The following is a 26,303-nucleotide window of genomic DNA, read 5'->3' on the forward strand; positions in this document are numbered from 1 at the left end:
TTGCGTTCAAATGGAGTAAAACAGTCGATCGCAATAATCTGAGCAGAACCACCACTAAATTCTATTTAAGAACTACACCTGCCACTCCCCACTGACCTGGAGACCAGCGGTGGCTGGGTGTCCCCGTGGGACATGCGAGGTCACCTGTCACACTCAGCTGACCTGCACTACCACCACCGCTAAGTTCCCATATCGCCAAATCTTATAACTAACATAAATCACTACACACGCAAGTTCTGGTGAACATTCCCTGAACACCACAAAACTCACAAAATCACTAAACACAACACCAGAGAATCACAATCTCCTAACCTGAAAAAAGCTCGCTAAATCGCGAAAGTAAAACACCTGTCAAGATCTCCCTGATAGCGCCTGAGCGGCAAAAAGACACGTGGGACTGAACAATGTTAAAAGAACACCATCTACCTACAACATTGTTCAACACCGCTGCCATCATTGTAACGGGGGGTGGGGGAAATAGCTCTATCTTGTCCATTATTCCACCCCCCAGTTAACTAACGAGGCCGGGGGAAACAGCTCTCTCTAGTCCGTTATCCCGTCCCCAGTTAGCTAACTATTCTAGAGCACCTCCGGAGTTCCTAAGGCAACCTCTCTCGTTCAACACCTTGTAACCTAGGTATTTGACTACCTAGGTGCTAAGACTACAAGGCGCCGTCACTTGATCAGTTACCCGAAACTCTAGAGAGAACTCCAGAATACAGAATCATTGCCACAAAACGTATATGAGGAAACGAAAGGAAAGAAATGAAAAGTGAAGTAATTAGTGAGGGTTTGGGGGTGAGAGGTAGAGAGGTGGGAGGGTCATTAGTTGAAAGTGAGAGTTTAGAGAGGGGTGGAGGGAGAGGTGTAGATAGGTAGAAGGAGAAGAGTAGATAGTAGAAGTAGAAGAGTAGATAGTAGAAGTAGAAGAGTAGATAGTAGGAGTAGAAAGTAGATAGTAGAAGACGAAATGCTGCCACCATCCATTCATGATCATTACATACAAGACAAGGAATGGAACTTGCCTGTATCACAAAATTCTCAAAGGATGTTATCATGAGATCATTATTAGTATGGTCCCATCTTTATCATGTACTCATTCTAAACCATGAAACCAGTAACTACAGAGGCTTTCTCACCTCAACTCAAAATCTCTAGGGAACAAAGTTAAACACAATTTAAATAATAAATTCATAATTATATTTCACATGAAGTATCATAATTTAGCAATTCAATTAAAATGTTCCAGTTTAATATGCAAAGTGAGTCATCATCCAAGAATTCGAGAACCCTACAACTTGACTGCCCCGGATCATCACACAACATATGTAAACACGACCAAGTCACCTTAATGTTCACTCACCGAGGACTGAGTCTAAGTTGAATAGAGAGGGGGGGGGGGCCTGTAGTTGACAGAGACTCCCGCCCTGCCGGCCGACAGCCTCCCTGGTAGGGCTGTCTTCTCTCTCTGCTCTTCTCTTGATGCTGTTCTGTCTGTCAATGCTCTCTGCTGGATAGCTCTCCGAGTTTATATTGGGGAACCTAGTAGCTAACTCCGCCCACAAGTAGATAGCCTCCGGCACTACCAAGCCACTCCTTAAACGTCGGCATGTTTGAAGGCTACCCGGCTCCAATTATACGCTTAGCGGAAGCAAGGTGAAATTATCATGATCTGACCTCAGGTCACTTGGGGTCATTAACGGTAGAGGTGTGAGATCTCAGGCAGACAACTGGCGCCTCTCAGATCCTTGTCTGTGACTCATGTACTCTATGTATGTATTAACCTAAACCAAACACTTTTACAGTGTTACACTAGAACCAAATCCGGAATATTATCGTTTCTAGTTGACTTGGTAACAAACTCGGAAAGCAATCTTTAATCACTTCGAGGAATTCTTCTGCTTCTGAGTTATATACACCTGTTTATAATGCTCAATCTATTTCCTCTAGGTTAAAGTCTCCAACATTATACACATTACTGCGTCTTAAAACCTCTATCTCCCAAATTGGTTTACTGTCACTTATTTAGAATAGGGGTTCTGTATATATTAATCATATTGGAAAGTTCCCTCAATCACTTATAGCCACAATGTGTGTGTGTTCAGTTTGATATTATATTTTTAATTTAACCTGAAACATTTGTGTGTGGTGGCAGGTCATTTAAACCATGGGATTCTAGGGTTGTTAATTGCATGTGTGGAAAATTTGAGTTGTACCCATATATAATCTGGCAGTTAAATCTTATTAGTTTAGATTACCGTCTAGCTTGTCACCTGGCTGATTTTCAGCATAGATATTAGAAATGTAATATAATGTGGAAGATTATCACCACACCCTAGACGAACTCCCAGAACCCCATCAACCAGGTAACCCACACCGTGCCAGTGTGATGTCTCTGCGGCTTTGCTTTAGGTCCAGTTTGTCACGCTATTTAAAGTTGGTCAATTCATTTCAGTTATTCCTGTTACAGGACAAGGACCTTTCCTCCAAGTTGAACCCACCTCTACTACTGCCTGTGTGCAGTATCCAATTCCGGCTTCGTCCTGACTGGCAAACAATGATTTTTTTTTTTTTTTTATTTGAAGAACCCCATACTGTATTGCCAATCCTTTTGCAAAATATGAGTCCTGTAGTAGAAGGAGGCTGCTTCTATTTGATGTCTTTTTTGGTGGAAATATGGAAGTGGGAATGTAAGCTTCCTGCCTTATCTTTGTAGTTTTAGGTCTCGGTGCTTCCAAGTATCCACTTGATTTATAGACCCCTGATTTACCTGCTCGATGGTTCTAATGGTTGAATTTGAGATCAATAACTGGAGTCATATTTACAGTCATTTGCTTGGTACCCTCCTGAATATAATTTAATAAGTCGCCGACATTTTAACACCTTCGGGTTTAGCAGAGCCAAAAATTTAATGAGGAAGGTATAGCCTCATCTAGGTCCTGAAATCATGTGGATACTATATCCTTGTTCTACCATGTCTCTGCTCTCTCCTGGCATGATGCTGGGTAAGCTGTCTATAGTGTCAACTTTCCATTGATTCCTCTGGCCCTATCTCTGCTGTGAGCTACTGTTTCCATGGGCAAGCTCCGGTCTTTAAACAAGTGGATTGTTGTCAGTGTAGAGGGAAAAATGGTATGCAGAGCTACTAATGTGGGTTAAAAAGCTGTGAGAAAAGGAAGTGCCAATTTCTGGGCAGCACCTCGGCTGCTCCCTATGTTCTGTACTTTAAGGGTTCCTCGATGTTAAATGTTCTGTTACTCGAGCAAGTGCTTGGTTAGACTAGGAGTAAAGTGAAGTTTACTGACAGGCCTGACCTGATTACATGATGCTGTATGCTGTCAGTTGGGGCATTTTTCATAACTAAGGTTTGTTAGGAGTGAGTTTTTAGTAAATTGAAGGGCTCATGGAGAATATTTTGTTTTGTGATAGATTGAGGAAATTCTCTTCATTGTGTCCCCTGGAGGGGGGAATAAGATTCAAAAGGTACTCGTCTCAAGGGGTATAGAGGTCGCTGGAGCCTGCATAAGTGTCAAGTCCTTCGTGACCATACGATTGTAAGCTGTGCAGCACTGCTCAGAAAGGGTTAGTTCATTTCACTCTACATTTTATTTTTCCTTCAATGTGGGGAGCTGGCTCAGAGTACCAAAGGGGCTGCAGCTCGACAATAAAACTGTTCAATGAAGTTACTCAATACTTTCTGAACAGTCCCTTGGATTCTCCCTTTCCCACTTTCATGTACACATATTACCAAATATATTTGAGTGGGCTAAGTTTAAAAAGTAGAAACCACCCCTGTCCAGTCCTATTAAATGCCTGGAGCTGATTCTAAGAATTCTTTCCAACCCTGACTAAAGGCCTGGCTTGTTTTGTGATAACTTGATCAAAATGACTGTTGGTTGGAGCAGCCTGCAGGTCCACATATCCACTACAATGTGGTTGGTTGTGCTCTTGCTGTAGGAACTTGTCTAATTCTTTCTAGAACACTTCCAATTATTCTGGCAACTAGTAGGTTGCTGACACTAACATAGTGTAGTTATTAAAGGTAGCTAGTTACACCAATTAGTACTTGCAAGGGAGTTGCGGGTACTACTACTGCTACACATTCAGACGTACTGGTCCATTGGGGGCAAATTTAGTTTCCATTATCTCCTTTACCTGGCTTTTATCTCTGATAGTCATTTTGAAAGATTCTTATAAGATTTGGGGAGGGAAAGGTGTGGGGTTCAGTCATAAGAGACCAGCATAGTGACATTCTCCTTGTGTTCCAGGTGATTTCTGGCTCATATAGCATCTGAGGAAGCACTTGAAAAGTTGTTTCATTACACTTTACACTAATCTATTATTATTATGTTTTAATTCCCTCTGCTGGCTATGCTGGCTAGTCGTATTACTTCTACACTGTTGCTGCACATGATTGGTATCTACTTTCAACATTTTTGTACATGTGTTAATTTGTTGCAACGTTTAGTGTAAGTGGTGTAATGTTGTGAGCCGACATAAGCTGGGAGAAGCCTGGTAACACAATTATTTCCCTTGGGAATTGTAAATAATATCTCGGCATCACATAATTTTTAATTCTTTTGATGACTAGACATTAAACTTAAGATCTACATTTTTCTTTATATACTTTGATATGCTTTCTAATAGTCTTAGTTATTTGTAAGTATTGAGTACAGATTTTAAGCAGTGCCAATATATGCTTTCATTTCCACATTTAATGCTACTGTATTTCGTGAAAACTGTCCTAAATAAGATGAATAATTTAAAAAGGAAGACGTGACACAATACCTTCAATTGTCATTAGTAATCAGTTGATGCTGTGTTTAACCATTTACAGTACTTAAATTATTTCATCCCACAGGTAGTAAGTGCCCTACACTATCTGCACACTGAACTGAAAGTTATCCATCGTGATGTGAAGCCATCCAATATTCTTATCAATAGACGTGGGGAAGTTAAGATGTGTGATTTTGGGATCTCAGGTTACTTGGTAGACTCGGTTGCGAAGACAGTGCAAGCTGGTTGCAAACCTTACATGGCTGTAAGTATTGTAGCACATGAGCACAAGTGACTGTTCTGTAGCTTTCAGTGGTCTTATCAAGTATTATAAGTAGTGAAACATTTTGTATCAATATAGTATTTTATTTTAATTATCAAACAAGAAAGACATATGTAAAAGTACATATTTAAAATTATCTTCACAGCCAGAACGAATAGACCCTCAAGGTGTTCCATCAAGCTATGATATTCGTTCAGATGTATGGTCTCTTGGAATATCTATTGTTGAAATAGCCACAGGCAAATTCCCATACAAGTCTTGGGGTACACCATTTGATCAACTAAAGCAAGTTGTAATGGACGCTCCCCCTCGCCTTCCTGCTGGAGTTTTCTCTTCAAACTTTGACAACTTCATAGAGCAAGTGTAAGGAAAATTATCTTGTGTATTCAGTCACTATATTCTTAAATAATTAGCTGTTCCCAGAAAGGATATCTTTTAATTTTATGAAAATTTTAATATTTAGTTTCTTCACTTGTGTCCAAATAATATCTGGAAAATGTGAATCGGTTTTAAGCTTTAAAGGTGTATCTTGGTCATCTTGAGATGATTTTGGGGCTTAGCATCCCCGCAGCCCGGTCCTCGACCAGGCCTTTTTGTTACACATCCCCCGGGAAGCAGCCTGTAGCAGCTGTCTAACTCCCAGGTACCTATTTACTGCTGGTGAACTGGGGCATCAGGGTGAAAGAAACTGTCCAATTGTTTCCGCCTCCACCAGGGATCGAACCCGGTGGAGGCTAGTCTAGTATCCTCAGACTCGCCTTACCTCTATTGATGGGGCCAGATTTTGGAAATGTTCTTCATTAGGGACTCGTGATTGGAAAGAACCTGGTGCTGTTCCTGGGTTTAGTGGACTCCAGGTGGGCAACTTGGGCAGATGCAGAGGGAGTCCACCAGAAAGAGATGTTTCATTACATTCATTGCTGGATTTTTGCCAAAGCTATAAATTAGGAAAATTAGTTTAGGAGACGTGCTGGCTCTTTGTTTCAAACGTGATTTTGCATGTGGGGTATGTACGTGTTTAATATTACATAATTGTGGGTCACTGTTGGGTTTTGTAGTGTTTATCATTGATTTTTTTATATTTGTGCAATTGTAGGGGATACCACAAATGAGTGCTATCATTTTATGAAGATAAAATTGTTGGCTTGGAAGATTTTTAGTGGGGCCAGTTATTTTTGGTCATCTTGAGTTCCTATATTCATTTTTAGTTTAGTAGTTTAGGCAAGTTGGTGGTATCCACTGACTTAGTGGTTTCATATGGGGCTGGATTAATATGCAGGAGGGGAAGCTATGTTGTTGATAAATAAAGTAGCAGTAAAAAAGGCAGTCTAGGAGTACTGTATTTCCCAACTTTTCTGCTCTCATGATTCGCTCTGATGTTTCCTTTGTCCCCTTACTTTTTCCTTCGCCTCGCCATTGCTCTGCTGCTCGTATCTTTGAGGGGAAATGGTACACCGTTTGTTCCATATATATATATATATATATATATTTATATATATATATATATATATATATATATATATATATATAATCTCTCTCTCTTTCTTTCTTTCTTTCTTTCTCTCCCCCCACCCCCCTCTGAGTGTCCCGCTTTCTCTTCCTGATCTGAAACACCTACTAGACCCATTGCCGGGGCCTGTGCTCCTGCTGGGTGATTTCAATTGTCGTCATTCCCTTTGGGGGGATGTTCTGACCAATACCCAAGGTCGCCTTCTTGAGCCGTTTATCCGCTCTTCTTCCCTGTCTCTTCTGAATTCTGGTGAGCCCTCGCATTTGGACTCTCGGACTCGCACCCTTTCCTGTCTCTATATTTCTCTTTGCTCGTCTTCTCTTTACTTTGATTTCACATGGCAGGTTCTTGATGACCTCCATGGCAGTGACCATTTTCCCATCCTTGTTACCTTTTTCTCTTTTCACCCTCCCCTCTTCTTCCTAGGTGGCAGTTTGCTAAAGCAGACTGGAACCTATTTACCCTCAGTGCTGCTCTCTCTGACCTCTCCCTTCTGCCTCTCCCTCGCTCTCCTCCTTTTTCATGACACTGTCTGCGACGCTGCCCTCCGCTCTATTCCTCGCTCTTCCTCTCGGGGTCCACGGAAGTGCATTCCCTGGCGAAATGCAGACTGTGCTCGGGCTGTCTGCTGTAAGCGTGCAGCCTGGAAGAGACACCGGCGTAGGCAGACAGCCGATTCTTTTCTTTTCTTTCGGAAGGCGAGTGCAGTGGACCGTAGGGCCATCTGTACGCCTAAACGTAATGTCGGGCATCTTATGTTTCCACCATTACGTCCGAAACTCCTCTGCCACAGATCTGGAAGCGTATCCGCAAGATAGCGGGTAAGTTCGTTCCCGATGTTTCACCTGTCCTTCACCTCCGTGGTACTCTTGTGGCGGACCCATTGCAGGTCGCTACCGAACTGGGTTTCCACTTTTCTTCTGTTAGCTCTGGTCTTCATCTTCCCCAATCTTTCCTTCTTCGTAAACCTGTCCTTGAATCTTGTCCTTTAGATTTCTGCACTCGTCTTCGACTTCCCTATAACGATCCCTTCTCTCTCTCTCTGAACTTCGTTCTGCCCTGGCCCTCTGTGGTTCTATGGCAGTGGGCTCTGATGGCGTTCCTTATGAGATGCTTCGCCATCTCCCTCCGTGCACGTCTCGGTATTTACCGAGTCTGTATAAGCGGATCTTGGAGTCGTCTTGGAGTGGTGGAGTCGACAATAGCATCAAGCAATGGCTCGATGCCGTTGTCCTCCCTGTTCGCAAACCAGGGTCTCTGGGAATATCCCCTAAGGACTTTCGCCCTATTGCCCTTACAAGTTGTGTCTGCAACTCTTTGAACGTATGGTTAACGGTCGTCTGATGTGGTTCCTGGAAAACCATCACCACCTCTCCCCTTCTCAATTTGGTTTCTGCAAGTGCCGCAGCATAACAGATGTCCTGGTGAACTTGGAGGTCTATATTTGTACTGCTTTTGCTGCGAAGACCTCCGTTGTTGCTGTCCTTTTTGACCTGGAAAAGGCTAACGACACTACTTGACGATATCATATTCTATCCCAGCTTCATTCTTTTGGCCTTCGTGGTCATCTCTCTCTCTTTCTCTGCAGCTTCCTCTCTCGTCGTTCCTTTCTGGTGAGGCTTGGTACCGCACTCTCTGCCTCTTTTCAGCAATACGAAGGTGTGCCCCAGGGTAGTATTCTGAGCACTATTTTTCTGGTTGCCCTCAATGGTCTTCTTTCCTCTCTTCCTTCAGGCGTCTTCTCTGCTCTCTCTGTCGATGATCTTACCCTTTGCTGTCGGGTGATGATTCGCCTCCTTCAACACCAGCTTCAACTTGCGATTGATGCCGTGTCGTCTTGGGCCACCGATCATGGTTTCAAGTTCTCTACTACTAAAACTTATGCCATGACTTTTACTCAGAAATGGGTCATTCTTCGTCACTACTTCTTGGGGAGCGGATAGGCGCGCACTCCTTGCTTTACATTCCTCTCTCATCCTGTCTAAGCTCGATTATGGTTGCCCTGCTTACTCGTCTGCTTCTCCTTCTACTCTTCGCCGTCTTGATGATTTACCTGGTTGATGGGGTTCTGGGAGTTCTACTCCCCAAGCCCGGCCTGAGGCCAGGCTTGACTTGTGAGAGTTTGGTCCACTAGGCTGTTGTTTGGAGCGGCCCGCAGGCCCACATAACCACCACAGCCCGGTTGGTCCGGCACTCTTTCAAAGAAGTGCCGGACTTGGAACCTGCCGGACCTGCCGAAGCCTCCTTGGAGGCTTTGCGCCATACTGGGTTGCGCCTCAGTTCTGGTACCTTTCGTTCGACTTTCGTTCAACTCCCGTCCTCAGCTTGTATGTTGACACTGGCTTCCTATCTCTCCAAGACCGCTGTGATCATTACTGTCTTCGCTATCTTGCACGGTCCTTGCAACATCCTTCCTCTCACCACTGTCGTTGTTTAACTTTTACCCCTCCTGCGGTTCCTGTTCCTCTTCACCACCACCACCCTCTTTCTGTCCGGTTATCTCGCTTACAGGATTCTCTTTCCGTTCGTATTTCTAATATTTCTCCTCGTGTTGTTCCTTCTTTGCCCCCGTGGAGAGTCCCTCTTCCGCAGTTTTGTACATCCTTGACCCGCGTCCCTAAAGCCTTTACCCCCTCCTACGGTTCTAAAACGCCTTTTCCTTGAGCACTTTTCTTCTCACTTCCATTCCATTTCCGTCTTCACTGATGGGTCTAAGTCTGCGGACAGTGTTGGCTACTCTGTTGTTTTTCCTGATCACACTTATGTCTCTTATCTCAAGAGACTAGCATCTTCACAGCGGAGCTTTATGCTATTCTCTATGCTCTTAGTCTCCTGCTCTCTCGTTGTCAATCTTCCTTTGTAGTTGTTGTTGACTCTCGTAATGCCCTCATGGCTCTCGGGTCCTTTAATCCGGTTCATCCAGTAGTTGTCGAGATCCAGCATTGGCTGTTTCTTGTTCACAGTAAATTTAAGTCGGTTGAGTTTTGTTGGGTTCCCAGCCATATTGGTGTCTCTTTAAATGAGCGTGCGGATGCTGCCGCCAGGGAAGCTGTCCGCTCTTGTCCCATTTCTCGTAAGGGTATTCCTTATTCTGACTTTTACCCGGGTTATCCATTCCTCCATCCTTACCCGTTGGCAGGCTTGTTGGTCGTCTGTTACTGGTAACAAACTGCGTTCTCTTAAAAGTTGTGTCCTCGTGGCCGTCCTCTTACCACCGTAACCGGCGATGGGAAACGGCTCTGGCGAGGTTGCGTATTGGCCATACTCGCTTAACTCATGGTCACTTGATGGAGCGCCGCCCTGCTCCTTATTGTCCTAGTTGCATTGTCCCTCTTATGGTCGTGCATATCCTTGCTGAATGTCCTGACTTCCGGGACGAGCGTGTGTCGTGTTTTCCGACCGTCCTCCGTGGTCGCTTGTGTCTCGATAGTATTCTTGGTGACTTGGATACTTTTGATATCGTTCGCCTTGTGCGTTTGTGTTCTCGTAATGGCATCCTTGGTGATATTTAGCGCCCTCTGATTATCCCGCACATTTGATGGTGCTACATAGCCTTCCCGGTTTGGTGCCTTCTTTTTGATAATTACTTACTTAGCCACAGAACTGCTATTATCATCATCACATTCCTGTCACAAAATTCCGAATATGAATCCATTTCCACAAGACTACTTATACTGTAAAGGGGCATGAGGTATTATCATGATGCATAGATGTAGAAAAATGGCTGGGTACTGTGCCTCTCTACCTCATGCTGTGAGTATCACAACTATCATTGTTTTCACTGATATCTAAACATTGTACAGTCTTCATCACAGTCAGGATCATCTATGACATTATCAATGCAAATTGGCTGCAGTTACCTATTTTATTCATCATAAAGTGATGCTGTGAGCTGCTGCTGCATGCACCAGCCTTTGTTGCTCTCTCAGTACTGACTCACTGCCAGTACAGATGCACATGATTTTTTTGAAGATGGCGTCTGTCTACGGGAGTCCTGAGGCACAGGATGCGAACTTCGTGTACCCACAAGAGTTTTGAATCTTTCACTTTACCCAAAAACGCCTTAAGGTGCTAAGCACATCACTGATCAAGGGCCTTAAGGCGTTATGGCCAGTGCAGTGTTTAAATTAACACGCTCTACTTTTCTTACGTATAATGTTATAAAGCTTTTACAGACAGCAAGGGAATATCTTCATTTTCCTTAACATTTACCTTTATCAGTTACATTTAATTCATTCATCTTCTAATGATATTCTCAATTAGCTCATGAGTTTATGGTCAAAATTACATGAAGATTTAAATAACTGTCAGGGGAAGGTAACTGCTGAATGTTGCCCGAGGTCTTGTTCTGTTATCATAGCTCAAGTTAGACAGGATCTTTTATCACTTGGGGTTACATATTTTAATGTAGAAAATAACAAATGCTAAATGAATTTAATTTGAATACACTAATTTGTTTGTTTATGTTATATTTTATATTTTGTTACAGCTTGGTCAAAGATTACAAACAGCGACCAAATTACATGCGTCTTCAAGAACACCCCTTCATAATGGCACATGCGAACTCTACTAATGATGCATTTGCAGCCTTTATCAATGAAAATTTACCTCCAACACAACAGTGACATCAACTTATTCTAGATTAGTTTGCTTTTTTTTATATGTTACTAATGTATTATAAGATACATAAAGAATTCTTTTTATTTAATGAAAATTTTAATGAATAGACGTGTGAGAAAGAATCCTCATGTGTTTTGTGTACTGTTTCAGTGTACAAATATCCTTTTATAGGTTACTAGAGTTTATTGTAATATGTTTTAGAGTAAGTCTTGAGGGACTGAATGCCCTGGTGATTCCACCATTTTTGGTGGTTTGTTGAAGTTGTGCTGTCCCCATGTAAATAGTTTTTAGACTACATGATAAAGAAGCTTTTTGACTACTGTTCTAAATATCCTTCAAATGCATGTTGTAGTGTGATCTCGAGCAATATTGTGATGAGTAACTCCTAAATTTTCTTCACAACCTACACAAACACGTCCAGATGCCAGGGCAGGTTCTCAGTAGTCTCGGTTTAAATTTCAGTATCCGGGTAGTTTTCACCAGCTTTTTTTCTTGTTCTTTCTCTCCTTCCAAGTATCTTAAAACTGTTTATGGAATGTTTTTGGAAATTGGCCTGTGTGCCCCTTAGAATTATGTTATATTGTGTACAGTACAAAGATGCATCATTGTGAACTCCTGTTGGCCATTTTGACCACTTTAAAAATTATAAATTAGCTTTTGAATTCTTTAGATGATATATATTGTTGGTAGTCATCTCCGTGTTAAGTATTATCATTTGGCTTTATTAGTATTTTTTTATTATCATTGAGTATCCATTATTTTTGTTCAGTATTACACTGTCATTTTTGTTTTATTGAAATGCCATTGTTATGTGACATAATGTTTGACTTAGTGGTGTGTGAGTAGTGCCATCCTCTGTGTAAATGTTCAGCCTTGTCTCTTGTCTTAACTCTAAGTATTACATCATTTTAGATATCCTCAGTAGGAATACCTTACGGTTTTGTCAGGTTTATTTATTTTTCTTCCAAGGTATGTGTAATATCTTGAGAATGTCTCATCATTTTGATACAAAGCTTGCCATTACCCAGTAGGCACCATTGGTTGAAAGCAGCCAACGTTACATACTGTTTACCATGTAACGTCGGTCGCCTTCAACCATTAGTTCCCACTCGGTACAGGTATGATTACAACAGTAAACTTCTTGTTGAAGTCGGGTCGTGTAGCCCTCTGGTAGCCATTATTTTTCCTTGATTTGTGTGTGATATCTTGTCAGTGTCATCATAGTGACTTGGAACATTTAACAGGAAACTTAGCTTCCTTTTGAAATTGAACAGTGCATTCCCTGGAGGCCATTTTTATAACTGGTTAACATGAAAACAAATCTCCAATACTGCACATTATATCCCCTAGAATCGATCACAAGTTAAAAGTCTTACTGTACCACTATTAGATAGAGGTATAGTTACCATCTGAATTCAAGAATATATCATAATATTAATATAGTGAGATATGTTATTGCTTAAGTTTTTATTTAGTACTATATAGCCATGTTGGCTTAACCCTTTATTTTTTGTTTAAATTGCTTGAAAAGTTTTTATTTATTATATATATTAGCCATTTTTTCATAGACCTTTGACTATATCCACTGACAGTTGTATGATTGTAATTATAAAAGTAATAACATTTATGAATAAATATTTTAGTATTATTAGTATTTTATTTTTGCGAGTATTTCATAATGCTGTTTGTATCATATGCTGGCATATTAGATGCTGTATACGGTATATGTAAGGTATACCACGTCAGTGACAATCTCTTACTCGAAACATAATTGGTGCATTACAGAAATACAGTACTCTTAATTTGTTGATTACGTAGGATTTTTTTTTTTTTTTAATAACCACTTAAAATGTACATTGGTAAAATAAGATATTCAAGAAACCTAACATCTTCCTTATCTCTCCTCTCTCTTTCCCCTACCCTCCCTGCTTCCAACCTGTCTTCAGGGTTATGTACCATTATGGTAATCGCTTCAAAATGCTCTGCTTTGTGAATCAAAAGCAGATTCGTAGTCCTTTGTAGTACACTACGTAGTTAGTGTTTTTGTACTTCATATTCTTGCTTAGGCCAGTCCAGGTCAAGCCAGTGTATTACATCCTCAAACACTTAAAATGTGAAATTCTGGCTTGAGTATCTACTAGAATTTGACATTAAAGGTAATCCTTGGCCACTACCCAGAAGTGGCATGTCAAAGAAAACAAGTGTACCAGAGACTTGGTCTATTTTAAAGCCTGGATATGTACTAATATGGTTATACTTTGAGAATAATCTATTTAGGACAAAGGCTCACTTGCCAGTTTTCCAATTGACTTTTTTTGGAGCCTTATATTTGAAATGAAAATTGTTGAGCATAGCAATTTTTTATATGTATGTATGTATGTACTCACCTAATTGTACTCGCCTAATTGTGCTTGCGGGGGTTGAGCTTTGGCTCTTTGGTCCCGCCTCTCAACTGTCAATCAACTGGTGTACAGATTCCTGAGCCTACTGGGCTCTATCATATCTATATTTGAAACTGTGTATGGAGTCAGCCTCCACCACATCACTGCCTAATGCATTCCATTTATTAACTACTCTGACACTGAAAAAATTCTTTCTAACGTCTCTGTGGCTCATCTGGGTACTAAGTTTCCACCTGTGTCCCCTTGTTCGTGTCCCACCCGTGCTGAAGAGTTTGTCTTTGTCCACCCTGTCAATTCCCTTGAGAATTTTGTAGGTGGTTATCATGTCTCCCCTTACTCTTCTGTTTTCCAGGGATGTGAGGTCAGCTCCTTTAGCCTTTCCTTGTATGTATGTATGTATGTGTGTGTGTGTGTACTCGCCTATTTGTGCGTGCGGGGGTTGAACTTTGGCTCTTTGGTCCCGCCTCTCAACTGGTGTACAGATTCCTGAGCCTACTGAGCTCTGTCATATCTACATTTGAAACTGTGTATGGAGTCAGCCTCCACCACATCACTGCCTAATGCATTCCATCCGTTAACTACTCTGACACTGAAAAAGTTCCTTCTAACGTCTCTGTGGCTCATGTGGGTACTCAGTTTCCACCTGTGTCCCCTTGTTTGCGTCCCACCAGTGTTGAATAGTTTATGCTTGTTTACCCGGTCGATTCCTCTGAAGATTTTGTAAGTTGTGATCATGTCTCCCCTTACTCTTCTGTCTTCCAGTGTCGTAAGGTGCATTTCCCACAGCCTTTCCTCGTAACTCATGCCTCTTAGTTCTGGGACTAGTCTAGGGGCATACCTTTGGACTTTTTCCAGCTTCGTCTTGTGCTTGACAAGGTACGGGCTCCATGCTGGAGCAGCATACTCCAGGGTTGGTCTTACATATGTGGTGTACAAGATTCTGAATGATTCCTTACACAGGTTCCTGAACGCTGGTGTGTGTGTGTATATCTCTATCTTATCTATCTATCTATCTATCTATCTATCTATCTATCTATCTATCTATCTATCTATCTATTTATCCATCCATCCATCCACGAAGTTGTCATATGAAACTGGTGTGCAGTACAGGGGGTAATAAGCCTTCAGAGCATCACAAATATATAAATAAGTACAGTATTTAGGTGGCTTCACAAGGGAGGAAATCCACTCGGTACAATCACTTAGGCCTGAGGAAGGGCTGAATAAAACATTGTTATTTAATATTCTTGCTTGCTACATAGTCTCCTTGGCTTGGTGCTTTCTTATGATAATTACTTGCATAATATTCTTGCCACATTTCCACTAGATTATTATGTATCTCTCTTGCATGCTTTAGAGAATACAGATTTAGAACTTGTAATTGGTCCCAATAATTTAATGTTTTATAGAGTTGTTTCTAGCTGCAAAGGTTCTTTGCATGCTCTCTAGGTCAGCAATTTCTCCAGCAATGAATGGGGATGTTAATGTACAACAATATTCCACCCTAGAGAGCACTAGTGTCTTGAAAAGTATCATCATTGGTATGGCATCCCTTGTTTGAAAAGTTCTCGTTATCCAACATATAATTTTTCTTGCAGTCGTGACTGCTACTTTATGGTGTTCTTTAAAGGTAAGTTCTTCTAAAATGATTACTCTTAGATCTTTCACATTGCTTTTTCAGTCTATTGTGTGATTGACTGCATTTTATAATGTGGTTACAGTTTTTTCTATTTTTTCAATAGCACAGGAGCTGGAACTTTTCTTCATTAAACAACATCATATTACACCTGTATCTGTGGCCAATTGAAAGACCTGGTTAACATCAGATTAGAGGTTTTCTGTGTCCTGTATATTGTCCACTTGCCAGGAAATCCAAGTGGCACTTGCAAATGATGATATAGTACTATAGTTTGTATCCTTATCTGTGTCTGATATAAGGATAAGAAAAATTACCAGAGCCGTACGGTTTCTTGGGGGAACTGCACGTATCACAGTGGACGATCCTGATTTCACTTTGTTGGCTATTACACTGTTGTTTGTGTTTGTTAGGAAGTTAAAGATCAATCCCCCTACATTGCCTGTAATTCATTTTAATTACACTCCCTTTTGTTTAATTACACTTTGCATTTTATGCCCATAACATCATGGTCACATTTGTCAAAAGCTTTTGCAAAGTCTGTGTACTGTACAGTACATCTGCAATTTAGTTTGAACTTCAATTATGTTGTGATCTTTGTAACATGTACTTGTAATCATCGTCTCTAATCAGTTCATCGTTGTTTGTAAAAATATGGTCAGTGTACAGTATTTTCTAGTTTATTCTGCTATTTGTTGGTCTTAAAGCAAATCTGTCACACATCTGCAAGAGGTCATTTGTGCGTAACCATTCATTCAGACTGCTGCTTGGAATTCTCTCTGCTATAACAGTATTTGCCACATTGGATGGCAAATACTTTTTAACATTTTAGATGCCTTAAGTTCAAATCGCCAAGCAAAATGATGTTTGGGGCAGGGTTTGTGAGGTTTTCTAAGCAGTATTCTATTTTCATACGTTGGTCTTTACACTACTGAGGATTTGCATCAGGTGATTTATATACAAGGACAATCACCACATTTAGAATGACTGTTTTGGTTATCAGCACTTCCACCACATCATTTGTGGTGTTTAGCAGCTCTGTGCAGAGGAGTGTGTCTTTGATGTACAGGCTGACCACACCCTGTAGCCAGTGGTTCCTGTCACACCTGAAAAGATTGCACTCTAGTATCCATATTTCACTGTCATAATAGTCTTAGTGTGGGTTTCAGGTAAAGCTGCAAACATTGCATTTTCCTCATTAATGAGTCCAGTCTTAAAGAAGACTTCATATGTTTTGCATATTTTGATATGTTGTATATTGGGAAATAAGGAAGATGTTGTATTTATGGATGTGTTAGTTAGTATTTATGGATGTGTTAGTTTTAATATCTGTTGTTCTGATAAGGGTGCCTCATTATATGTGTCCTGTTTAGCATTTGACCGAATTGATAGTACAGTTCGTACATTTCTTGCAATTCTTTTCTTTTCTCCTTTCTCTTACTAAACAATCTCCCTGGTATGAATGGGTGTTACTGTTTTCATAATAGAGGTTTTTTTATTTTATTCGCTAGGTTCCTTTGATGTGAAAAGCTGGGCAGTCTGTTAAATCAACTGTGCGATTTTTGTGAAGTCGGGAAGGATTGTCCGTAGTGTGAACTTACTCCTGCATGTTACCCATGCACTTACATTATTTACTTTATATTATAATAATTCTAATGGTAATACTGTAATAATAATGAACCTGTCCTCTTACAGAGAACGTCGCATTTCGATCGTGTGCGTTACATAAGGCCACAAATTGTCGCACTAGATAACGGAAGTAGCTCGCAAAAGTGACGTACTGTTCCATTTTCTGTTTTGGGTCCTCTGGTAGGTTAGAAGAGGACACTTGAAATTGACCATTTTCTTGACGGGAAACCTTAGAAAGATGGGTTTTAATAGTACTCTATGTACTAAAGGGAAATGTCTTAGCAGTTCTAGTTTGAAGGGGGAGGGTAGAGAGAGAGAGACTTTCGGGCAGCACCGCTGTGTACCCCGTCCTAGTGCTATACACTATAAGAGAATATCTCTCTTTCCAAAGATGGAGACCAGATGCATGGGGGCTAGCCTTACCAATATTTGCAGGTGATATGGCCTGGGGTATGGTACGGACATAGGCTGGCTGGGGTAGGCATAAGTTAAATGCTTGAAGAATTATTAGCAATTATGAGCATCCCTAGGCCTTTTTAATAGATTCTAGTGTGAAATATGGTGTGTGATTAACGTGAAGTTGTTATTGAAAGAAAAAGAAAGCATCTTTCAAGGGAGGAAAGTGGTTCAACCCTAATCCCCATATGACCCTCCTATTACACCCACCAGTCGTCCTGCAAAGTTTGTTAAGGCTAGCCCCCAAGTGCTGGTCAGTCAACCTTTCACAGACATTTTCTTTTAAATATACAGTTGGATTCGTTCTCAACTCTCATTCGAATCCCGGGTGGGACAGAAATGGTTGGGCGCGTTTCTTATCACTTAATGCTCCAGTTTACCTAGCAGTAAATAGGTACCTTTCAGTTAGTCAACTTTTTGTGGGGTTACGTCAAATGAATTGTGGGGTTCAGTCCCTGAGCCCATTATGTGCCTCTGTAACCCTTTCCGCTACCGCCCACAAGATGGGTATGGGGTGCATAATAAATGAACTAAACTAACAAAACTACATCCTGGGGAGGATCAGTAGTTCGACCTTGGGAGTCGACCTCAACATTTGCCTAACATGTATACTATATATACACTGGCTGCCTGTCCCCCGACCATGAATTATAAGAATTAAATTAATTGCTGTTAATAATGCAAATTACATTTGTATTTAATTATTCACCTATGAAGAGTGTATTGATGTTAAATAATTGCCAATGAATAAGAACAATATTGTGTAGGAATGTTGAGGTTGTACTCTACATAACTATACCCGTCTTATTATGATAATAGAGTCGAAGAAGCAAAAGGAAATATGAAAAGCACATGGAAAACCAACTCTTCCAAGATTTAAACAACAATCACATAACAAGCAAATAAAACTCTCCAAGGATGATTACACACTTGCAACAAACTTAGAAACGGCAACGGAATTTAACAGCTTCTTTTCGTCAATTGCTGCCAACCTTGCCAGAAAAATCCCAGAGACTCAGCCACGTTACAACATGTCTAACCGACAGCTATCCTAAAGTTGCCTGCCTTATCTTACTTAAAAAAGTAAGAATAGCGCCAGTTCATAAAGGAGGCGAGACAGCTGACATAAACAATTACAGACCAATATCAAATATACCGATACTATCAAAAATATTTGAAACATTATTTACAAACAGTTCTACTCCTCCCTTGTAAAGTTCAACATATTAAGTCCCTGCCAGTTTGGCTTCCGTTCCCAAAAGAGTACCAATGATGCCATTATTAGTCTGCTTGATATAATCTATATATAATAATTTAATTTAATATAATGATATAATTTCCTGCCCGAAACGCTTTGCGTAATAGTGGCTTTAGGCATTGTATGTACTAGCTCTATCTATAAAGCCAACAAACTTTGTAAAATCTCTTTATGTATGTACCTTTGCCTAAATAAAAATTATTATTATTATTATTATTATCTACACAGCCTTTGACAAAAATGAGCTTCCAATTGGCCTCTTCATTGACTTGAGAAAGGGGCAGCATCTTAAGACCTCTCCTATTTCTTATATACGTCAATGATTTACCAATTGTCTCTGACATTCTTAAACCAATATTATTTGCTGACGATACTACCTTCATCTATTCAGATCCCAACCCCACACACAATAAATAATATTGTAAATGACGAATTAAAAGAGTCCACTCATGGATGTTGTCACGTAATTCCCCTGCATAGCAGTGGGAAGCTGCCTCTTCCTCCTACCTTCAACACCTTCATGCTGCCGTACACCTCTACGATAGCAAAACCAGACAGCTGCCCCCAGATAGATGTTTGGATTCCCTCCAGCCAGCTCACATCTACCCTGTGAGCACACGCCAGGTGTGTACGCCGGTGACCTGTTCAGCACCCGCTAACTGCTTGTTATCTCGCCGGCTTCTCGTTAACACTGCAACTTGCCACCAGACGTGATGTCACCCGCAGGTGTATATAAACACCTGACTGTGGCCTAGAACACCTCAGTCTCTCTCTGGTACTCCTGGGATCTACACTCCGCGTCTTTCACTCGCTGTGGTCCTGCTACGACGCGTGACGGTGGTCGTGTGCACTGTGTACATAATATAGTGACCATTATTATTGTTTTTCGAGTAGAGTAACGTATTTGTTTGATTGTTCTTGTAGTGGATTAGCCAAGTAATATTTCAAAATCTATTTTGTTATGTTGAAGTTTACTGTAAAGTGTTGAATTGTTTATGTTCATTGTTTAATCCTGCAACTTTCACACCGCAAGGACAAGCAGCATTTTTTTTTATACTTTTGTTTAATGTGAGTGAGAGCATTTTACACGTGGCGGTATACGCTGCACTAGGGAAACACGTCACATTAACGTGAGGACCTGTCCGGGAGGTGAACCAGGGACCTCTCGGGCTAACTACTCGTACTAAATATAGACAATACCTACTGCGTTTTATTTGTAAGTAAATCCTCAAACCAAATTCAACTTCAGATAGACAATGTTATTAGCAATAAAAACCTTGGCCTATACATAGACAAGAGACTAAACGTCAACACTTACATACAACACATGGCCAAAATGGTCTCAAACTGTCGGTATGCTCTATAAAACCAGATAGTAGGTACCCCACTCTACTCTCCTTTCACTATACTATGCACTAATCTATCCCTATCAAACATACGGTATCTGTACAAGTAGTTCAAGCACTGCAAATTACCTGAAGCCCATCATCACCAAGCAAAAATCTGCTATCACAACTATGACAAACTGTGTTTAGACAACACACAGCCCCTCTGTTTAAGTCCCTAAACATACGCCACACATTCTCTAGTGTTGTTATCTACATGTACAAAACCGTTCTTAACTGCTACTCCTCAGCTGAAACTCATCTTTGATAGATGTAATAGAACCCATGAGCATCACACCAGAAATAAATATCTCTTTGAAATCCCCAGTCAAACTAAATCTGTGCAAACAAAAGCTCCCAGTCTATGGAACTCGCATCTTAATGAATTAATAAAAATTGTCAAACCTATGCCTTGTTCAAAAGTTTTTTTTTTTTAGTTCATTTATTATGCACCCCATACCCATCTTGTGGGCGGTAGTGGAAAGGGTTACAGAGGCACATAATGGGCTCAGGGACTGAACCCCACAATTCATTTAGCTAAGCAAGTTACAATCTTGATGAGCTAGTTATAAAATTCAATATAAGTCATCACATCAACAATGGGTTCGAGATCGACCTCAAGTACAGGTTCTAAATTAAGCAACTGACATATGTGGAGAGCTAGTGTCACAATTTATGTTTGTCCTGCACACCGCCCCCCATCCAGTGGGCAGCGGTGGGTAGGTTACACCGCCCCCCATCCAGTGGGCAGCGGTGGGTAGGTTACACCGCCCCCCATCCAGTGGGCAGCGGTGGATAGGTTACAATCACTCAGTTACTACCTACAGTTAGCAAACTGGGGATATTTGGCTAAAATTTCTGGTAGCAGACCATTTTGAATGAAACATTGACACATCGCTGGAACATTGGTTATTAAAAAGTAAAAGCAAAAAGTATCTAATTTCATCCTTTTTTTATTTATATATAGTTTACAGTTATATATAGTTTACATATAAAAGGTCTTACATTCTTGTACAGCCACTAGCACGCATAGCGCTTCGGGCAAGTCCTTAATCCTAATTTTCCCTGGAATACGACCCGCCAAATCGTTTAACAGTCGATCCTCCCCGGCCAGGATACGAACCCAGGTCAAAGCGCAGGGGGAGTGCTTTACCCACTGTGTTACGGGGACTGTGTCCTAGATGAACTTATAGATAGTTTTTGAGTTACACTATGTAATCTTTCATATAGAATAGGGTATCAGCACATTGTTGTGTATACCTAAGCGTGACAATAAAAAAAATAAGTGTCCTTATAGTCTCCATTTTTGTACTTCAAACTCATTCTATTTGTGCTATCCTCCTTCAATTTAAAGACATACGACTTCATTAGTGTAATAATTTCCATAAATTGATATTGTAGTAATTATGTTGAACTCTAATTTTGCTACAATGCACCTATTAATAATCTTACCTTATAATAATTATCTCTTAGATTAAGGACCTGCGGGAATTACTATGCGTGTTAGTGGCTTTGCAAGAATGTAAGAACACCAGTGTTATGTACTCTCGCAACCCAATATACCTTCTAATATATAAATAACTAATTAAATAAATAAATACCCGCGGACGGATTACGATATAACTATGCCAAGAAGTAGGACTGTGTTAGTGGTGACCACCATATGGCAATACTAGTCGAGCAGGTGTTGAAGGAAGCATTTCTAATACGTGAAAGCCTTTTATAGATGTTTGATATTAAAAATTATGTTGCCATATTACGCCTTGACACGTAACCAGTATTAAGGCTTGCACTCCGCGTTTTTAGCCTCCGGCAATTAGCAAATCGACAGCTAAATAAAAATTATATTGAGATAGGTGGCATCGTGTCGGGGTCGGGACGCGGTCTCAGGAGACGCTAAGGAACCTCAACCGCCCTCAGTGTAGAGCTTACTGTAGTGGTGGGTGCACGTGCTCTTTCGCTCCTCCCTTAACTTGGATACATTTATGTCTGTCATGACCTTTAGAGACTATGCCTAAGTGATTAGTGCGTTATAGTCCCGCGGAGAGTGTGTGATGAGCAAGATGGTACGTATTTTGCTGGATGTTTGAGCGGGAACTTCTGGGTATGGAGTAGAGCGCCCTCTTCTACCCCATTACCACACTAACCTCTTCTCACCTGCACAGTTTAACATTCACGACTATTAACATCTGTTATATACTTTACCGTGACCTTTTCTAACAGACCGTCGACGGGGAACACAGGCCTATATATATTCGACATACATAATTCGATTTAATTCATTTGAATATAATAATGTATGTACTGTATACACATCACATGAGAGTAAGCACAAATGTGTATGGTGACGGTGTTAGTTAACGTGACGAGAAAACACTTCATTCTGATTAGCTCTGATCAGTTATTTTCTTCTTTTTATAACTGCTGTCAGTTTGGAGTTAGTTGTCTTGACCTTTAGCAAGGCGTCCTGACTCAGCTAGGTGCTGGGGCCGGCTGTACCGTGGGTGCTGGGGCCAGCTGTACCGTGGGTGCTGGGGCCGGCTGTACCGTGGGTGCTGGGGCCGGCTGTACCGTGGGTGCTGGGGCCGGCTGTACCGTGGGTGCTGGGGCCAGCTGTACCGTGGGTGCTGGGGCCAGCTGTACCGTGGGTGCTGGGGCCAGCTGTACCGTGGGTGCTGGGGCCAGCTGTACCGTGGGTGCTGGGGCCAGCTGTACCGTGGGTGCTGGGGCCAGCTGTACCGTGGGTGCTGGGGCCAGCTGTACCGTGGGTGCTGGGGCCGGCTGTACCGTGGGTGCTGGGGCCGGCTGTACCGTGGGTGCTGGGGCCGGCTGTACCGTGGGTGCTGGGGCCGGCTGTACCGTGGGTGCTGGGGCCGGCTGTACCGTGGGTGCTGAGGCCGGCTGTACCGTGGGTGCTGAGGCCAGCTGTACCGTGGGTGCTGGGGCCAGCTGTACCGTGGGTGCTGGGGACCAGCTGTACCGTGGGTGCTGGGGCCAGCTGTACCGTGGGTGCTGGGGACCAGCTGTACCGTGGGTGCTGGGGCCAGCTGTACCGTGGGTGCTGAGGCCAGCTGTACCGTGGGTGCTGAGGCCAGCTGTACCGTGGGTGCTGAGGCCAGCTGTACCGTGGGTGCTGGGGCCAGCTGTACCGTGGGTGCTGAGGCCAGCTGTACCGTGGGTGCTGGGGCTGCAGTACCGTGGGTGCTGGGGACCAGCTGTACCGTGGGTGCTGAGGCCAGCTGTACCGTGGGTGCTGAGGCCAGCTGTACCGTGGGTGCTGAGGCCAGCTGTACCGTGGGTGCTGGGGCCAGCTGTACCGTGGGTGCTGAGGCCAGCTGTACCGTGGGTGCTGGGGCTGCAGTACCGTGGGTGCTGGGGACCAGCTGTACCGTGGGTGCTGAGGCCAGCTGTACCGTGGGTGCTGGGGCCAGCTGTACCGTGGGTGCTGGGGCCAGCTGTACCGTGGGTGCTGGGGCCAGCTGTACCGTGGGTGCTGGGGCCGGCTGTACCGTGGGTGCTGAGGCCAGCTGTACCGTGGGTGCTGGGGCCAGCTGTACCGTGGGTGCTGAGGCCAGCTGTACCGTGGGTGCTGGGGCCAGCTGTACCGTGGGTGCTGGGGCCAGCTGTACCGTGGGTGCTGAGGCCAGCTGTACCGTGGGTGCTGGGGCCAGCTGTACCGTGGGTGCTGGGGACCAGCTGTACCGTGGGTGCTGAGGCCAGCTGTACCGTGGGTGCTGAGGCCAGCTGTACCGTGGGTGCTGAGGCCAGCTGTACCGGTCGGCCGAGCGGACAGCACGCGGGACTTGTGATCCTGTGGTCCTGGGTTCGATCCCAGGCGCCGGCGAGAAATAATGGGCAGAGTTTCTTTCACCCTATGCCCCTGTTACCTAGCAGTAAAATAGGTACCTGGGTGTTAGTCAGCTGTCACGGGCTGCTTCCTGGGGGTGGAGGCCTGGTCGAGGACCGGGCCGCGGGGACACTAAAAGCCCCGAAATCATCTCAAGATAACCTCAAGATAACCGTGGGTGCTGAGGCCAGCTGTACCGTGGGTGCTGGGGCCAGCTGTACCGTGGGTGCTGGGGCCAGCTGTACCGTGGGTGCTGGGGCCAGCTGTACCGTGGGTGCTGGGGCCAGCCGTACCGTGGGTGCTGAGGCCAGCTGTACCGTGGGTGCTGAGGCCAGCTGTACCGTGGGTGCTGGGGCCAGCTGTACCGTGGGTGCTGGGGCCAGCTGTACCGTGGGTGCTGGGGCCAGCTGTACCGTGGGTGCTGGGGCCAGCCGTACCGTGGGTGCTGAGGCCAGCTGTACCGTGGGTGCTGGGGCTGCAGTACCGTGGGTGCTGGGGCCAGCTGTACCGTGGGTGCTGAGGCCAGCTGTACCGTGGGTGCTGGGGCTGCAGTACCGTGGGTGCTGGAGCAGCAGTACCGTGGGTGCTGAGGCCAGCTGTACCGTGGGTGCTGAGGCCAGCTGTACCGTGGGTGCTGGAGCAGCAGTACCGTGGGTGCTGAGGCCAGCTGTACCGTGGGTGCTGGAGCAGCAGTACTGTGGGTGCTGAGGCCAGCTGTACCGTGGGTGCTGGGGCCAGCTGTACCGTGGGTGCTGGGGCCAGCTGTACCGTGGGTGCTGGGGCCAGCCGTACCGTGGGTGCTGAGGCCAGCTGTACCGTGGCTGGTGAGGTCAGTGGTAGAGACCATTGTTACAAAAGATACATGGGAGGCAGCATAATACAGTGATGGTGGTATTCATAAGACAGTCTATCCTTGGAAGACTAGCACACTATCTTAATTTTTCTCTTTATGTTAAGTCGAATATTTTACAGTTATAAGTAGTTAAGTAAACAAATGTATGGTGTGGGTGTAGGTAGGGGTGTAGGTATGTTGTGTCGCGTGGTTGTGTTGTGTGGTGTAGGTATGGTTGTGTTGTCGTGTAGGTGTGGTTATGTCGTGTAGGTATATTGTGCCGTGTGGTTGTGTCGTGTAGGCATGCTGTATGGTTGTGTGGTGAAGGTACGTTGTGTGGTGTGGTGGTGTGGGCGGTAATGCTCACTGTCTGCCGCCTGTTGAAGGTTCCAGCCCATCAAGCCTTGCCTGACTACCTACACACCTGCCTTGCCTGGCTACCTACACACCTGCCTTGCCTGGCTACCTACACACCTGCCTTGCCTGGCTACCTACACACCTGCCTTGCCTGGCTACCTACACACCTGCCTCAATCGACATTCTACACACACACACACACACACACACACACACACACACACACACACACACACACACACACACACACACACACACACACGTACGTGTGTATCAGAGTGGTTGACAAATGGAATGCATTAGGAAGTGATGTGGTGGAGGCTGACTCCATCTATACACAGTTTCAAGTGTAGATATGATAGAGCCCAGTAGGCTCAGGAACCTGTACACCTGTTGATTGACGGTTGAGAGGCGGGACCAAAGAGCCAGAGCTCACCCCCCCCCCCCCCCCAAGCACAAATAGGGAGTACAAATAGGTGAGTACACATACACGCGCGGGGGCGCGCGGACAAGTAGATTAGAAAGTTCATGTTTAATTCCTCTGGATTCTTGTCGACCTTACATGTTTACCAGAAGGGAAATAAGCCTGACGCGCGCACCGGAAGTGCCAGACAATCTGGCACTCTGGTCTTCCCCGATGGCACGGTTGGACAGGATGGGGGGGGGGGGAGATGTGTGGGGGAGTTGCAACATGGGGAAGGGTTGATACCTAGTTGATGGGGTTCTGGGAGTTCTTCTACTCCCCAAGCCCGGCCCGAGGCCAGGCTCGACTTGTGAGAGTCTGGTCCACCAGGCTGTTGCTTGGAGCGGCCCGCAGGCCCTCATTCCCACCACAGCCCGGCTGATCCGGAACTTCTCTTAGAAAACCGTCCAGTTTTCTCATGAAGATGTCCGCGGTTGTTCCGGCAATATTTCTTATAGTCGCTGGGAGGACGTTGAACAACCGCGGACCTCTGATGTTTATACAGTGTTCTCTGATTGTGCCTATGGCACCTCTGCTCTTCACTGGTTCAATCTTGCATTTTCTTCCATATCGTTCACTCCAGTACGTTGTTATTTTACTGTGTAGATTTGGGACCTGACCTTCCAGTATTTTCCATGTGTATATTATTTGGTATCTCTCTCGTCTCCTTTCTAGAGAGTACATTTGGAGAGCTTTGAGACGATCCCAATAATTTAGGTGTTTTATCTCGTCTATGCGTGCCGTATATGTTCTCAGTATTCCCTCTATTTCAGCAATCTCTACTGCTCTGAAGGGGGAAGTAAGCACTGAGCAGTACTCGAGACGGGACAACACAAGTGACTTGAAGAG

The 26,303-nt window shown here is 43.6% G+C and overlaps 2 protein-coding genes across 9 annotated transcripts in view; both read left to right on the forward strand.

Annotated features, from left to right (window-relative positions):
• Positions 1–12,837, forward strand: part of lic (dual specificity mitogen-activated protein kinase kinase lic) — a 54,002-nt gene extending 41,165 nt beyond the window's left edge. For all 6 annotated transcript variants that reach the window (XM_069331947.1, XM_069331951.1, XM_069331948.1 and 3 more), the window contains exons 6-8: positions 4,862–5,041; positions 5,205–5,422; positions 11,059–12,837. In XM_069331947.1, coding sequence (XP_069188048.1) covers positions 4,862–5,041; positions 5,205–5,422; positions 11,059–11,194 — 534 coding nt within the window. In that variant the 3' untranslated portion in view covers positions 11,195–12,837. The remainder of the gene's footprint in view (positions 1–4,861; positions 5,042–5,204; positions 5,423–11,058) is intronic.
• A 6,509-nt stretch (positions 12,838–19,346) lies between these two features.
• The window catches only part of Cad99C (cadherin 99C), a 226,593-nt gene continuing 219,636 nt past the window's right edge, over positions 19,347–26,303 (forward strand). The window contains exon 1 of one of the 3 annotated variants that reach the window (XM_069331962.1): positions 19,347–19,407. Coding sequence is in view for 1 of the 3 variants with exons in the window: in XM_069331960.1 (XP_069188061.1) it covers positions 22,010–22,021 (12 nt within the window). In the remaining 2 variants the exon portion in view is untranslated. Of the gene's footprint in view, positions 19,425–21,879; positions 22,022–26,303 lie in introns of those variants that run through there. The other 2 variants (XM_069331961.1, XM_069331960.1) reach the window with 2 other exon arrangements.

This window comes from Procambarus clarkii, chromosome 26 (assembly GCF_040958095.1).
Source record: "Procambarus clarkii isolate CNS0578487 chromosome 26, FALCON_Pclarkii_2.0, whole genome shotgun sequence".
NCBI lineage: Eukaryota > Metazoa > Arthropoda > Malacostraca > Decapoda > Cambaridae > Procambarus > Procambarus clarkii.